This window comes from Entelurus aequoreus, linkage group LG07 (genome assembly GCF_033978785.1).
Source record: "Entelurus aequoreus isolate RoL-2023_Sb linkage group LG07, RoL_Eaeq_v1.1, whole genome shotgun sequence".
NCBI classification, from domain to species: Eukaryota; Metazoa; Chordata; class Actinopteri; order Syngnathiformes; family Syngnathidae; genus Entelurus; species Entelurus aequoreus.
In genome coordinates, this window is record NC_084737.1 from 44,738,987 (window position 1) to 44,752,736 (window position 13,750).

The 13,750-nt window shown below is 41.1% G+C and overlaps 1 protein-coding gene across 1 annotated transcript; it reads right to left on the reverse strand.

Annotated features, from left to right (window-relative positions):
- Window positions 1-77: 77 nt before the first annotated feature.
- On the reverse strand, window positions 78-1,932 carry LOC133653083 (transcription factor MafB-like). Its single transcript, XM_062052088.1, has 2 exons — window positions 1,752-1,932; window positions 78-1,538 (listed from the first exon to the last, which is right to left on the reverse strand). The coding sequence occupies exon 2, from the start codon at window positions 1,383-1,385 to the stop codon at window positions 297-299; it is 1,089 nt and encodes a 362-aa protein (XP_061908072.1). The 5' UTR covers window positions 1,386-1,538; window positions 1,752-1,932; the 3' UTR covers window positions 78-296.
- Window positions 1,933-13,750: the final 11,818 nt, after the last annotated feature.

Below are 13,750 nucleotides of genomic sequence, written 5' to 3' on the forward strand. Positions count from 1 at the left end.
GCCCTCCCGTGACGGGTTCGTTTGCATAAAGTGGAGTTTTTTCAGGTTTTTTTTTTTCTTTTTGCTGCTCCACGACATTTAATAACAAGATGTAAAGTTGCTCAAAGGAGGGTCAAAGTTCACCAGTCTTTGTGGCGAGGAAGAAAAAAAGTATCTTGTCTACAAGCGAGTGTAGAAAGATGCTGCCTGGATGGAGATGGTTACATGTGATCTAATTGTTGGCTACGGCCGTGTTTGTTGTTGCTCTAATCAGTCAATTTTGTGTTCAAGGTGGGTGTTTTTTTCCCCCGTCACACTCACATGAAGAACTCTGGCGATGAGGGGTTGTCGCTGGTCGAGCCCGCCTCACGGAACCCCCCGGCGGGCCCGGAGCCTGCCAGTTTCTCGCACTTCAGTTTGTAGGCGTCCCTCTCCCGGGCCAGGCGGCCGATCTCCGCCTTGAGTTGCTCCACCTGGTTCATCAGCTGCGTCTTCTCGTTCTCCAGCACATGCTTCTGCTGCACCCGCTTGAACCTGCACGACTGCGCGTAGCCGCGGTTCTTCAGGGTCCTGCGCTTCTGCTTGAGACGGATCACCTCGTCCTTGGTGAAGCCGCGCAGGTGTCTGTTGAGCTCCCGCACCGACATGGACACCAGCTGGTCGTCGGAGAAGCGGTCCTCCACGCTGAGCCCGCCCGCCGAGCCGTGGTGCGACGCCGACTGGCCCAGGTGGCCGTGCGGGTGGTGGTGGTGGTGGTGGTGGTGGTGGCGGTGGTGGTGCAGCGTCTGGTGGTCGTCCGGGGACACCGGGGACGGGCTGTCCGGGTCCTGGTTGTTGCTGTGGTGGTGGTGCTGGCTCTGTGCGTGGCCGTGCGCGCCCGGGTGGGCTGAGAGTTCCTCGCCGTGGTGCGCCATGGCCGCCGCGTATGGATGGTGGTGCTGCTGGCCGTGGCCGTGGTGGCTGTGGTGGTGATGAGGGCCCCGGTAGCCTTCGAAGGCGCCTTGCTGCTGCAGCTGCTGCTGGACGTGCGGAGGCGGAGGGTGGCCGTGGGTCGTGGCTCCAATCAGGGCCTCCACCGCGTCCTCGGGCGTCAGGCTGAGGGTCTGCGGGTCCATCTGCTGATGGTAACCGCCGCCGGGCAGCCAGTACAACTCCTCCAGGTGGTTCTTTTGCTCGGTCGGACTGAAGCTGGGCGACGAGGGCACGGAGCTGCAGGGCGTGCTGATCGGCGTGGAGGACACGGAGCCTTGTGGTTGGAGGCGGTTGCATTGACGCACTCCTGCGCGCTCCAGCCCAGCCAAACCCTCCTTCTTGACGTCAAACTTCATCAGGTCAAAATCGTTGACATATTCCAGAGCCAGAGGGCTGCTGGGTAGTTCCGGGCCCATGTTCAGCTCTGCGCTCATGCTGCCGTCGCGACTCTTTCGCAGGGACGCAAAGGACTTGCAAGCGTCGCCAAAACAGACTTTTCAATCTCTTCTCTCCGTTCTTGTTTCATGCAATAGTTCTTTTCGGCTCATCCAGCGTGCGCGCTGACTTGCTGGAGCTTCTTGAAACACCTTGAAGGGGTTGGGGGTGGAGGGGGAAAGTGCAGGAGGGGAGGGAAAAAAAAACAAAAAAAAAAACTTTCAGACTCAAGCTCTGCGGACTGTTTGCGTCAAGACGCGCATGAGGTAGAAACTGGCCTCAGTGCACAATAAAGCAGTCTCTTCAGTAGATTCATAACAACTTGCAAAAAAAAAAATTAAATAAGATCAGGAAAGTTAGCTCACAGAGACGGGCGCCAGTCCTCGTTGCAACTTGTATGTCCTCTTTTTTTTTCTCCAGGAAAATAAAAGGCGCACGTTTAAATAGGGCGTCTGAAATGTTCTGAGAAGCTGCTTTTTTTCAGCTCTGCACCGCAGAGATCGAAAGCCTGCTTTCCTCTCTCTCTCTCTCCTCCACTCTGGTATCCAGCAGACTGCCCTCCCAGCCAGCGGGAGCTTTATGCTTATACAACCCGGTGACGTGTGGCCAGAGGCGGGATCCGCGGTGCGCCATCGTCCAATGGGAGCCCGGACCCCGACTTGAAATAGAGGAAGGGAAGAGAGGGTGAGAAGGAAGGAGGGAGCAGGCTTGACAGCCACACACTGTCAGCTGACCGAGCAGCAGAAGGTGGGGAAACACCGTCAGTGCCCCCTCTTGTTTATTTACCTTATCATATTTGCATATCTTTAACGGGAATATAAGAAACAAACTTAAAATGCAAAGACCTGTGATGACACATACAGTAAAATATTCTACAAAAGAAGATTTACTCTTTATGTGTTTAGATGATCACAAAGCGGTAGAAAGTGGATGCACAGATGGATTATCACATAATGCAAAATATTTTATTGTTATAAACAACAACACTACTTGTTATTGTGCATCTATTTAGGCTAAAACTGGACATATTTACATTGTGTATGTATGTTCATTAATATGTGCCGTCCCTGTTCTAAATAAATAATTTAATTGAATTATGTATACATATATATTTGCCCTTATAGGCCTAACTTAACTTAACTTAACATGCATATGGTCAAATAGAGTATCCGTGTACTGTACATTCCTGTATAACTCTCTGGCACATGCAGCGTGGTGCAGTCCCACGAAGAGCCTTCCACGCCACGCAGCTGCGTGCCTTCGCAGCCCAAATCAGGCTCAAGGCTGCCCCTGCGTGGACAACACACGCACCTGTCCAGCTGTGTGGACACGCTCTTTTTGTGTGTGTGTGCACTTTCCTTAACTCGCCTATTGTCTCTTTGATTTTGAAGTCCAATACTTGACGTGACACATGTCAGCAGGACTATTGTTTTTAATTTGTATTTAATATTGCCTAAAAATGCTGCGCTTTATTTATTAGAGGAACGAAATCCCGAACGCCTCTCATATATAAGCAGACATACATAAAATGCAATTTTTATATAATTGAATTAATTATTTATTCCCATATGATTGCAGCTGAAACCTGAGCAGTGACTAAACGCATATTGATCAGACTTGACACTGAGAAATTGTTTGTTACTACATTTATAAAATAAAAAAAAATGGCGTAAATTGTATTTATTTTTGTAGCTGTATAGTATTAATAATTGTCACACTAGTTCACTATTTTTATTCTATAAATATGCAATCATTTATTGGACAATAAATGTGAGTGAATACGTCTACTCTTCCTAATTGCGTGTGTACAATTTAAAAAAGTAAAATAAATGCTATTAATTTTAACTATGGGAGGGATTTGTGATAGTCGATTTGTATATAGTATTACTAACAACATTTTATAGCTTGTAAAACGCACTTGTGAATCTTTTTTTTAAAAATTATTATTCTTTCACAACATTTGTTCTAACTGATATCTTCAAATGCACTTTAATTTATCATCTCCCTGATGCACACATCCCGAAAAAATAACATGGAAAAAAAATCAATTTAATTAAAAATTGTTCTCCCTTTATTCCCGTCACCTGCAAGGCAAGTTTCGTAACTCACAAGCTCCAACATGAAAAAACGCCCGGAGAAGCATCGAACCCTAACCGAGCAGCCCGTAAACGTCCTCGCCGACCTGGCCGAGCCGGCGGGCGGATCCGTTAGGTGGTCCCGCTCCCTCCTTCACGGAGCCCTGAGCCCGGCGTCTAACAGAAGAATGAAGGCGAAGCTGGCGGCGGCTCTCCCTCTCCGCTAATAAGGGCCGCTAATGGGGGGACCAGATGTTAAAAAAAAAAAAAAAAAAAAAAAAAAAAAAGCCTTAGTGTCAGCAGCATATCGGTGGTTAATGATCTATTAAGTGATGTGTGTGCTTATGTGCAGCGGGGAAAAAGTGTCGATGCTTGCTTATTCGCTCCTAATGAGAGTCCCATCCTACGGATTTTAGGAATGAATAAGATTAAATAAAATGTTGCAAAGAGCAGTAGAACGAGGAGGCTGCGGCGGCTGCAGCTCGCGTAGAAAGTCTCACATGTCGACATAACTTCCACCTACAGAAGGCCGGCACATCTCCTGCGTGGAGGCCCGTGGAGGAGCACCTGATGAGGACCTCTGGCGGAGGACACGTCATCCATGCAGCATTTATTTTTTATTTTATTTTTTTTGGGGGGGGGGATCTGCCGGAATATTGCAATCGCTAGATGCAATTTATTTATCTGTCATCAGCTTTTGTGAATTAAACGGCTGACCGGTCGATTATGGCCGTGAACCTGCACAAACGGCGGGGAAAGGAGCGACGAGGAAGCCGAATTCCGCGGCCGAGTGACGGGTAGAGTGAACGAAGACCACGCCGCTGCAAGCACCGCTGCTTTCATGCATGTGAGTTATGATCAGAAATGCACATTTATTTCGCCGCTATAAGTGTTGTTTTTACATATGCAATAATAACTCCACACTATTTGTTAATATACTTTAAGTACTTGTTATGTCTTATTTTTACAGCTTGTTCTTTCTTGTTTGTTTGCATGTATTAATCACCCACGTTTACCCTGCAGAAGCCCGGTTTAATGATGCATACACATCACGGCTTTACAACATAGGCGTGCACTTACTCAGGCATTCTTGTTTACTCCAGACTGATGGATTATCTATTTGGAAGCATGTATTATTAAGATGTCTGTGTAAAAAAAAAAAAAAAAAAAAAGGGCGAGTCCAGCCTGTAAAGGAAGCCAACAGGCCACCACATCAGACATAATTGAGCAGCACAACACACTCTTTCAAGAGACAATTACAGAAGTGCAAATTTAGACAAAGTCATTAATATGGAACGTCTATTGACTCAACAGAACAGATACTATGTGAGATTTGCTATCTTTTAAACCCACCCTGCTTCTTCTTGTCTCTGTGATTAATATGCATTAGTGTTACCTAAAGCACCAATTCTCAAACTGTGGTACGTGTACCACTGGTGGTACTCGGGCTCCATTTAAGAATCACTTAATTAAATAAAGTACAGTGTTTTATTTTCCTATGTTCAAACACAGTGTTATAAATAAATAAATGATAAATGGGTTATACTTGTATAGCGCTTTTCTACCTTCGAGGTACTCAAAGCGCTTTGACAGTATTTTCACATTCACCCATTCACACACACATGTTACTGTTCAAACTGTGTGTAATGTTACATTGGACAAAAATATTAAATATACTTGTTAAATAGAACATCTGCCTTGTTTTAATGAATACTTAGGCCTACTTCGATACTGTATTTCAATGTTGGTCATTAATGTAGTACTTGGAGAACATTTTTTTTTTAGGTAGTGAAAAGAGTTTGAGAACCACTGACCTAAAGTGTTCAGCTCAGTTCATTTAACGTGACAGGGCGCTTTTTCACTGCAATCATGATCAGCATCACCGGTGGCTTGCAGCCATGTGACCCCCCTACACACAACTCCAACTTATCAACATCACTTACATATGTGTTTAATTTATGACACAAGCCAGCAGGGAGAATATAAAATATGATGGCGAGGCCAAGGCATAATTGTGGGCCTTCTGTTAAATTAGATGTCTCTGATTGGCATGCTGTAAATATAACAGCAAATAAATGTCATGCATGTACTTGCTTGGTACCTTGGGGGGGGGAAAGCAACATAAAGCTGCCTTTTCCTGCAGGTTCCTCTGCTAATGTAAATTGCAATGCTTTGCATATAGTTTGGACTCATTCCAATTTGCTTTTCGTGCATAATCACACATGAGCCATCTCTTTAATTTGTTTTTTGTTTTTTTTCCCAAAACTATAGGTCTGCAGAATACAGTAAACAGACATTGGGCATGACAGTCTAAGAAGATAAAAACTCATATTCTCCTTAAGTCATTAGTGCACTTCTATACAAACGGTAAGTAAATTTGTATCAATATTCTTAGAAGAAGCGATTGTTTTACTTTGTCAACGGGTGTGTAGTAACTCATTTGCTGTCATGTTGCCAAATGCTGCCAAAATATTTGTCTTGTATTACATTTTCACAAATAAGTTTGTAGAAATGTGTATAGGTCCTCTTCATGTACTTGTACTTGGAGCACCATCTTACTAAGATATGCATCTGTGCATTTAATTTTCTGGCACTTTTCACTCCTCTCTTTAATGTTGGGATGGAGGTTCATTAAATCAATGAACAATTGTTGCTTTGTTTTTCTTGAATCAATAACCGAATTGTACTATTTTTTCAAGATAAAGGTCAAAGGTCTCCTCTCCAAAAATAATAACCATATTGTTTGCATTTAGGAAACATGGCATAAGGCGCTGCATGGGTCACAACTCACCTGTTATTTTAGCTTGATTGGATTATGGGCTTAATAACGCATTTTCAATTTCCCTCTCCCTCCCTACTTTGGCTGCATGGGTCACCTCTTGCCTCCAGACTCTCACCCCTTTCCTCTGGCCCTGGCCCTGCCCACTCCGGGTCATTTATCATGGACCAGGAGGGGAGCCCCCAGGCCTGCAGGCCCCTATCAGCCCCTGCAATCGCCTCTTTGTGGCTCCCAGCAAACAAGTGTCGGATCAGCAAAAGTCTATTAAAGCCTGGTGGGCCTTTCTCAGCCAATTGGGTCCGGGTCAGTGAGCTGCTCTCCTCGCTGCTCCGAGAGCTCTTTGTGTCGCTGCCGTTCGCTGACACAGATCCCCACAAGATTAATGATTTTTAGCAGCCGGTTGGCTCTTATTCGCAGGGTTCTTCACCGTTCTTCTCTTTGCCCCCTCTTTGCTCCACTTGCTAAGCCCCCCGCCGACCCATTTCTCATACTCCATCTTCTTATTTCTTGTTTTTCCGCCTAGCTCCTCCCCTTCCCCACCAACCCAATCAATGCTAACCGTTTGTTTCTTCATTTTTAAAGCTCATTATCTGGACAGCTGATTGCCTCTAATGCCTAATGAATCTAAAGAATGTAGATAACCAACTTTAAAATCCACATTAGAATCCTGGCAGCCTTCCTCACAGGGAGCCTCAAGAGGCCCTGAGTAATTTAAAAATCTTCCAGCCCTCTTTCACCAGTTCCATGTTGGTCATGTTCTCAGTCTTGTTTCCAGTAATTACTGCAGGTTAAGTGCACGTCCCGGAGCCCAGTGGAGGCAGCTCTATCCCTCACCTGGGACATGACTCAGCACAGCTCAGGTCATCCGGCCATTTCCCTGACCACTGGACCACACCCCAGCCTACTCTAAAGCCACAGCAGCAGCTCTCATGTTCACTTACATCATGTAATGCAAAGCTTGTTTTATTTACCGGCTGATTGTTTCCTGAAACACACGGATTCAGGCGGGTAAGTGTCTACAACAGTTTAACATATACAAATGCATTCACTGTTTTTATCTTTTGCCCATGTGTTTATTGAGGGCATAATACAAGTTAAAGAATGTGACAAGAATATTATTTCAATCCGTTCATCAATTCCATATACTGCTTGCCTAGGGTAGGCTGGAGTCGAGCCCAGTTCACTTCGCCCAGGAGGTGGGATACACCCTAAATTGTTCACCACACTGTAAAAATGTACCAGCATTTCACAGTATTTTTCAAATAATTTAAAATACTGTAACCAAAATGTACAAACAATTATGATAACCTATTATTTCACAGCAATTAACTGTTATTTCACAATAAAACAACTTGTAGTCCTCTGTAATATCACAACAAAATACTGTAAATTCACACAGATTTCTCTCATATCTACTTCGCGCACTTGTGTACAGTAGTTGGCCGTTTGCTGTTTAACCGAGAGAGTATTTAACTATAAAATTACAATTGTGAAGTTAAAGCATTAAGTTGTCATTTTATTTCAATTAACTGTACAATCACAGCTCTGTAGTTACAGTAAATTGCTGTAACGGCGTGGCGAAGTTGATAGAGTGGCTGTGCCAGCAATCGGAGTGTTGCTGGTTACTGGGGTTCAATTCCCACCTTCTACCTTCCTAGTCACGTCCGTTGTGTCCTTGGGCCAGACACTTCACCCTTTGCCTCTGATGGCTGCTGGTTAGCGCCTTGCATGGCAGCTCCCGCCATCAGTGTGTGAATGTGTGTGTGAATGGGTAAATGTGGAAATACTGTCAAAGCGCTTTGAGTACCTTGAAGGTAGAAAAGCGCTATACAAGTATAACCCATTTATCATTTAGCATTTATTAAATATATTTCACAGTGAATTAGTGTACATGTAATGCAACTATTAGCCAGTAATTTGCTCTGAAATTACAATGAAACTGTTTACAATGCAGTAAATCACACATGGGCACCTTTCTATAAATTACAATATCCTGCAAAGTGTATTTGACTTCAGGAGGTAAATTAAAACCAATTAAAGTCTCAGGAAGTTTTTGCAGTTCATTTTTATATTAATTTAAGCATCATTAAACCAGTAGTTCAAGTTTTAAAAGCTGATCAGATACTGAATATAATCATTCTAATTATTACGAAATAAATGTTATATATATAATTGACCTGGTACAGACCCTGCTTCCATTCTGCCCGGGGCTAGAACCAGTTCCTTGAGAGCGTTAGGCACAGAGCCTGTTAACTCAAAGTCCAGCGCAAGCTCTTAAGGTATGAGGGAGTGAGGTTTACCAATACACACCTGACACAGCCACATTTGTAGAATACAAAAGTTTTACTTTTTGAATTACCGTATTTTTCGGACTATAAGTCGCAGTTTTTTTCATAGTTTGGCCGGGGGTGCGACTTATACTCAGGGGCGACGTATGTGTGAAATTATTAACACATTACTGTAAAATATCAAATAATATTATTTGATATATTTAGACGTATTGGATTTCATGGGATTTAGACGAAGATTTCATGGGATTTAGCGATTAGGAGTGACAGATTGTTTGGTAAACGTATAGCATGTTATATATGTTATAGTTATTTGAATGACTCTTACCATAATATGTTACGTTAACATACCAGGCACGTTCTCAGTTGGTTATTTATGCGTCATATAACGTACACTTATTCAGCCTGTTTCACTTTTCTTTATTTATTTTAAATTGCCTTTCAAATGTCTGTTCTTGGTGTTGGATTTTATCAAATACATTTTCCCAAAAAATGCGATTTATACTCCAGTGCGACTTATACATGTTTTTTTCCTTCTTTATTATGCATTTTCGGCAGGTGTGACTTATACTCCGGTGCGACTTATTCTCCGAAAAATACGGTACTGAAAAAAATTAGCTGACAAAAATAATTGAGAGGCGCCTGCTTAGACAAACATTCAGTCAGGACAATTCAGATTCTACAATTAACCTATCATGTTTTTGAAATGTGGGAGAAAACCCACATATACACAGGGAGAACATGCAAACTCCTAACAAAAATGCCCAGGCATAGATCGGAACCCCTCAATGTCCTGACTGTGAGAATAACATGCAAACCATGCAGCCTGTTGGAAAATCAGTGCAGACAAAGTATTTTTAATCACGTGACTTTCTTGCTTTACTTAGAGCAATAAATTAATTCTATAGTGTTTAGTTTGGCGACCAGTCAAAGGGTAGGCCTCCAATGTCTCTCGCCTGAAGTCAGCTGGGGTAGGCTCCAGCTTACCCGTGACCCTATGAAGACAAGAGGTATAATGACGCCAGAAATACAGTTTGAATATCTATCTTTAAAACTGTCTTCGACACAGAAAAGCAACATTTCCTGTTTTGACTTTGACCTTGGATAAATATAAATCATAGTCACTATGGAGCGGGTACATTGATTAACATTGAACAGACATTGTCATACAAATCTGGCCACAATATTACATCTAACAAGATGAGAGCCTAACAGAGCAATAACAATGTGATCTCTTAACAAATATTAATGCTTAGTTTTTTGGACTATATGAGTGCTTTATTGGTTGATTTGTTTTTGGGACTATAGTCTGCAGTTTTGTATGACTGCACTGATAGGTGTTTCTAATTTCTGGTTCAAAATATTAGAAAAAGCTTTCAATTCAGTGCAGAACAATTAGACACACCTGCAAACTACAACCTGAAATCATAAAGATATTGTTAATGATTTTGATGTTTTGATTAATTAATCAAAACATTGTTATGCACCATTAGACTGTACATGTCTATCACATCTGATAGACATCTGAATATAAGCACAATTTATGATTACATTAATTTAAATACAAGTTAAATGTGCACTGCAATATTATGTATATCCAATCCAAGGCACTGTAATTACTATATGTAGCACATTTAAAAAAGTGAATGTCTACCAAAGTGCTGCAAAGTAGACAATACATAAAAATCCAACTAAAGCAATTAAGAACAAAATTCGGTATCCGTCAAATCTTTGTATAGGTCTTATTTGTGTGTAATGTGCGTGTGTTTGTTGACTTTTTACAGTAAACTGTCAGTAAGAAGCTGCAACTGTGTGTGTTTACAGCGTGTCTGTTTTAGTACTGAAGGATGAACTCAGCCTGCTTCCGTGTCCATCTACCTGCCCTGTTTCCCATCTGATTAATCTGTGTGTGTGTGTGTGTGTGTGTGTGTGTGTGCGTGTGTGTGTGTGTGTGTGTGTATCCGTGTGTTTGTTGGTACATGAGCCTTCTTGTAAATGGTTATAGATTGGAAGACACCGTCACACTGGCAGTCGGGATCATTACTCACACAGATAGGGAGAGACCCTGGGCTGAGGGACCCCAGAATATCCTCCTCCATGCTCCCTCCTGCATATAAGCACACACACACACACACACACACACACACACACACACACACATCTCCGCAGGTTATTTATTTCTAGCAGAATGGTTGGCATTTCACTACATACACCCCCCCCCCCCCCCCAACATAAAGAGACTCCAACTCAGGGTTCCCCCACAGAGAGGGGGGGGTCCTCCTAGTCTTTGTTTGCAACCTTCTTCTTTGCCTATTCTTACATGATTTTCCCCAATCTTGCATTTCTACCTCTTTCTCATCTCTTTGCCTTATTACTTTCTCCCTCTAGCATACTGTACACATCCTAAAATGGAACTGCTGATAACTTATTGCATAAGAGCAAAATATGGGTTAATACAGAACAATTGGGGTCATTGCTTGGTAGCTGGGTCTTCATTTGGTTCTTAATTGTGTTTCCCAACATTTAAGAGAGGAACTACCATACGTGTGCTGTACACAGCAAAAATGTTCAACGTAATTGCACTGCAAATTACTGGCTAATAATTGCACCTTTGCAGTAACATTTACAGTAATTTACTTTAACTTCTGAGCTGTGATATTACAGTTAATTACATTCAAGTTACTACTAAATATTGTAACTTTACAGTTTGGATTTTATTGTTAATGTGACGAAGTCTACAGAACCCTTTAAGAGACAAATCTGTTTGAATTTACATAAAATTGATGTGCAATTCCAGAAGACTATGACTACAACATTTCACAGTTAATTGCTATGAAATATAAGGGTATTATATTTAACTGTAGTAAACTGTATTATTACTGTTTGTTGTAATGTTGAGGTAATATTTTGATTACAGTATTTTACTGTGAAAACCACTGCTGTAAAATCCTGCAAAATGTTCACAGTGCAAGTGTATGTGTATGTATGTATGTGTTGGAGAGAGGCATGGGGTGGGATGGGGTGGTGTACAAATGGGAGTCTGTAAATAAATCTGTTTGGGGATTGGGGGTGCACAGATGAAATATGGTTCCGGGGATGTAGAGCAATGTGAAAAACCCGGCAACGCCTGGGAATAACAAATCTCCTGATGTCGGCTTGGCGCAAAATAAATACACTCCCCATACAAGTCATCCATCTGGACTATGAGTGTTAGCAAAGACGCACCCAATATATCCCCAACGCACACGCACACACACACACACACATATTCACCCGTCAAAGTATTTATTTACAGGTGTACTAATTGATTTCATTTGATGAAAACTGCTGCAGAGGGATTGGAATGTGAATTGTTTTTATTTTAAAGATTCGTTAACGAAGCAGAGATCCCACTACATTGGCAGTCATTGGATTGTTTTAACTGAGGATCAATAAGACATTGGAAAATGTAGTTAAATGCAGTTTTTGATGGCAAGGTTTTCAAAAAAGGTGAATGAGGAAAGGGAGATTGCAGTCACAGGGGAGTTTATACACCCACACCTATGATGGTAAGGTTTCTTTATGTGGGCAGTTAAGGCACAGATAGAGGCAACCTGCATAACTATGTTTGGTTATTAGGGAAATACGTTTTTTTTTTAAATTTGCTTACACACAATTTTACTAACTGTGTGTCTTTTTTCAAAAGGATTTACACACTTTTCCAAACACAAAATTCCATTTTCCTAATTCCTAGATTATTTGCAAAATGACACACTTCGGTCAAAACATATGCCCATTCATCAAAATAAAGCAAGCATTTGTAAAAATGCAGTTTTATTTTCATCTCACTCACACAGACTCCAAATGATAAGACACTATTGTACCCAGAACAGTGATAAATACAAAACACATTTGTAAAAAACCCTATTTTACTATAAGAAATCACATCTTTGGGGCATTTTGCCCGACCTTTTGAGCATATGTGATGAATGATTACTGTAACATGACAAAATAAAATGGCAAATCCATAGCAATCGTTATTGTTTACTTTGAAGTGGGCCTATATGTAAGGACCTAAAGAGAAAGTAAAAATATCCTGTAATCTTTTCAATAACTGCTCAACAATGATGCTGCAAACTGAAAATATTTATTTTTACCACAGTCAGGTAAAGTAACATATCACAGTAGTCAACAATGACATGCAGTACAAGTTAAAATCTGAGACAAATAAAAAGGGTTTGGAAAAAAATCTGGAGATAAAGATGTGTGTATCACAATCCTAGTGTGTGTGTAAAGTGTTAAAATGTGTGTATCACAACCGTTATATGTGTAGAAGATGTGAAGATGTGTGTATCACAATCCTTATATGTGTGCAAGATGGGCAGGTGTGGGTAAAGCATTGTGTGTAATATTTCGCAAAAACTGTGAAGCAGAGTCTATGCCTAATATTAGGCAAATCTGAACAGTGGTTTTGCTTACTGTTGTTAGACTTCTGTTAAATTTAGTGTGTAAGCAATTGGAAAAAACTGAAGTCACACAGTATTTCATTATAATTTGGCTTTCTTTGTATAATTTGGATGTTTTGTATTATTTGTTCAGATCAAAAGGCAATGAGCGTGTGTATAAACTATATATTTAACTGTGTTCAACCTCTGCTAGAAACTCTGGTTGTTTGCAAATTGTTGATGGATGGTGGCTTTATCTCTCAAAGATAAATGTTTTTTATATGAAATATATATATATATATATATATATATATATATATATATATATATATATATATATATATATATATATATATATATATATATATATATATATATATATATATATATATATATATATATATACATATACACACATTTCCTCTCTTTTATCAATGCACTAACACATTAATGCATCACTGCCACTCATTTCCACTACACTACACATACATCCATTCACACATTTAATCTCACTCTCATCCTACAGACTTTATCAGGTCTGTTCTTCGTTTTAGCTTTATTTGTTTATGTTGTGCGTCTTCTGTAACTTAGCTCATTTCTCAAACAGAAAGGCATCTATCATCAGTGACTGATGAAATGTTATATACTTACAGATAATCGTTTCAGAAATTATGTCTGTGTGACTGTCTCACGATGCGCCGTCTTTCAGATGGACGGCGTGCAAAGAGCTACAGGCTGCAGACTCTGTCACGAGACGATGACGGGAGGCCAATTATACCAGCGTGCCATATTGTAAAG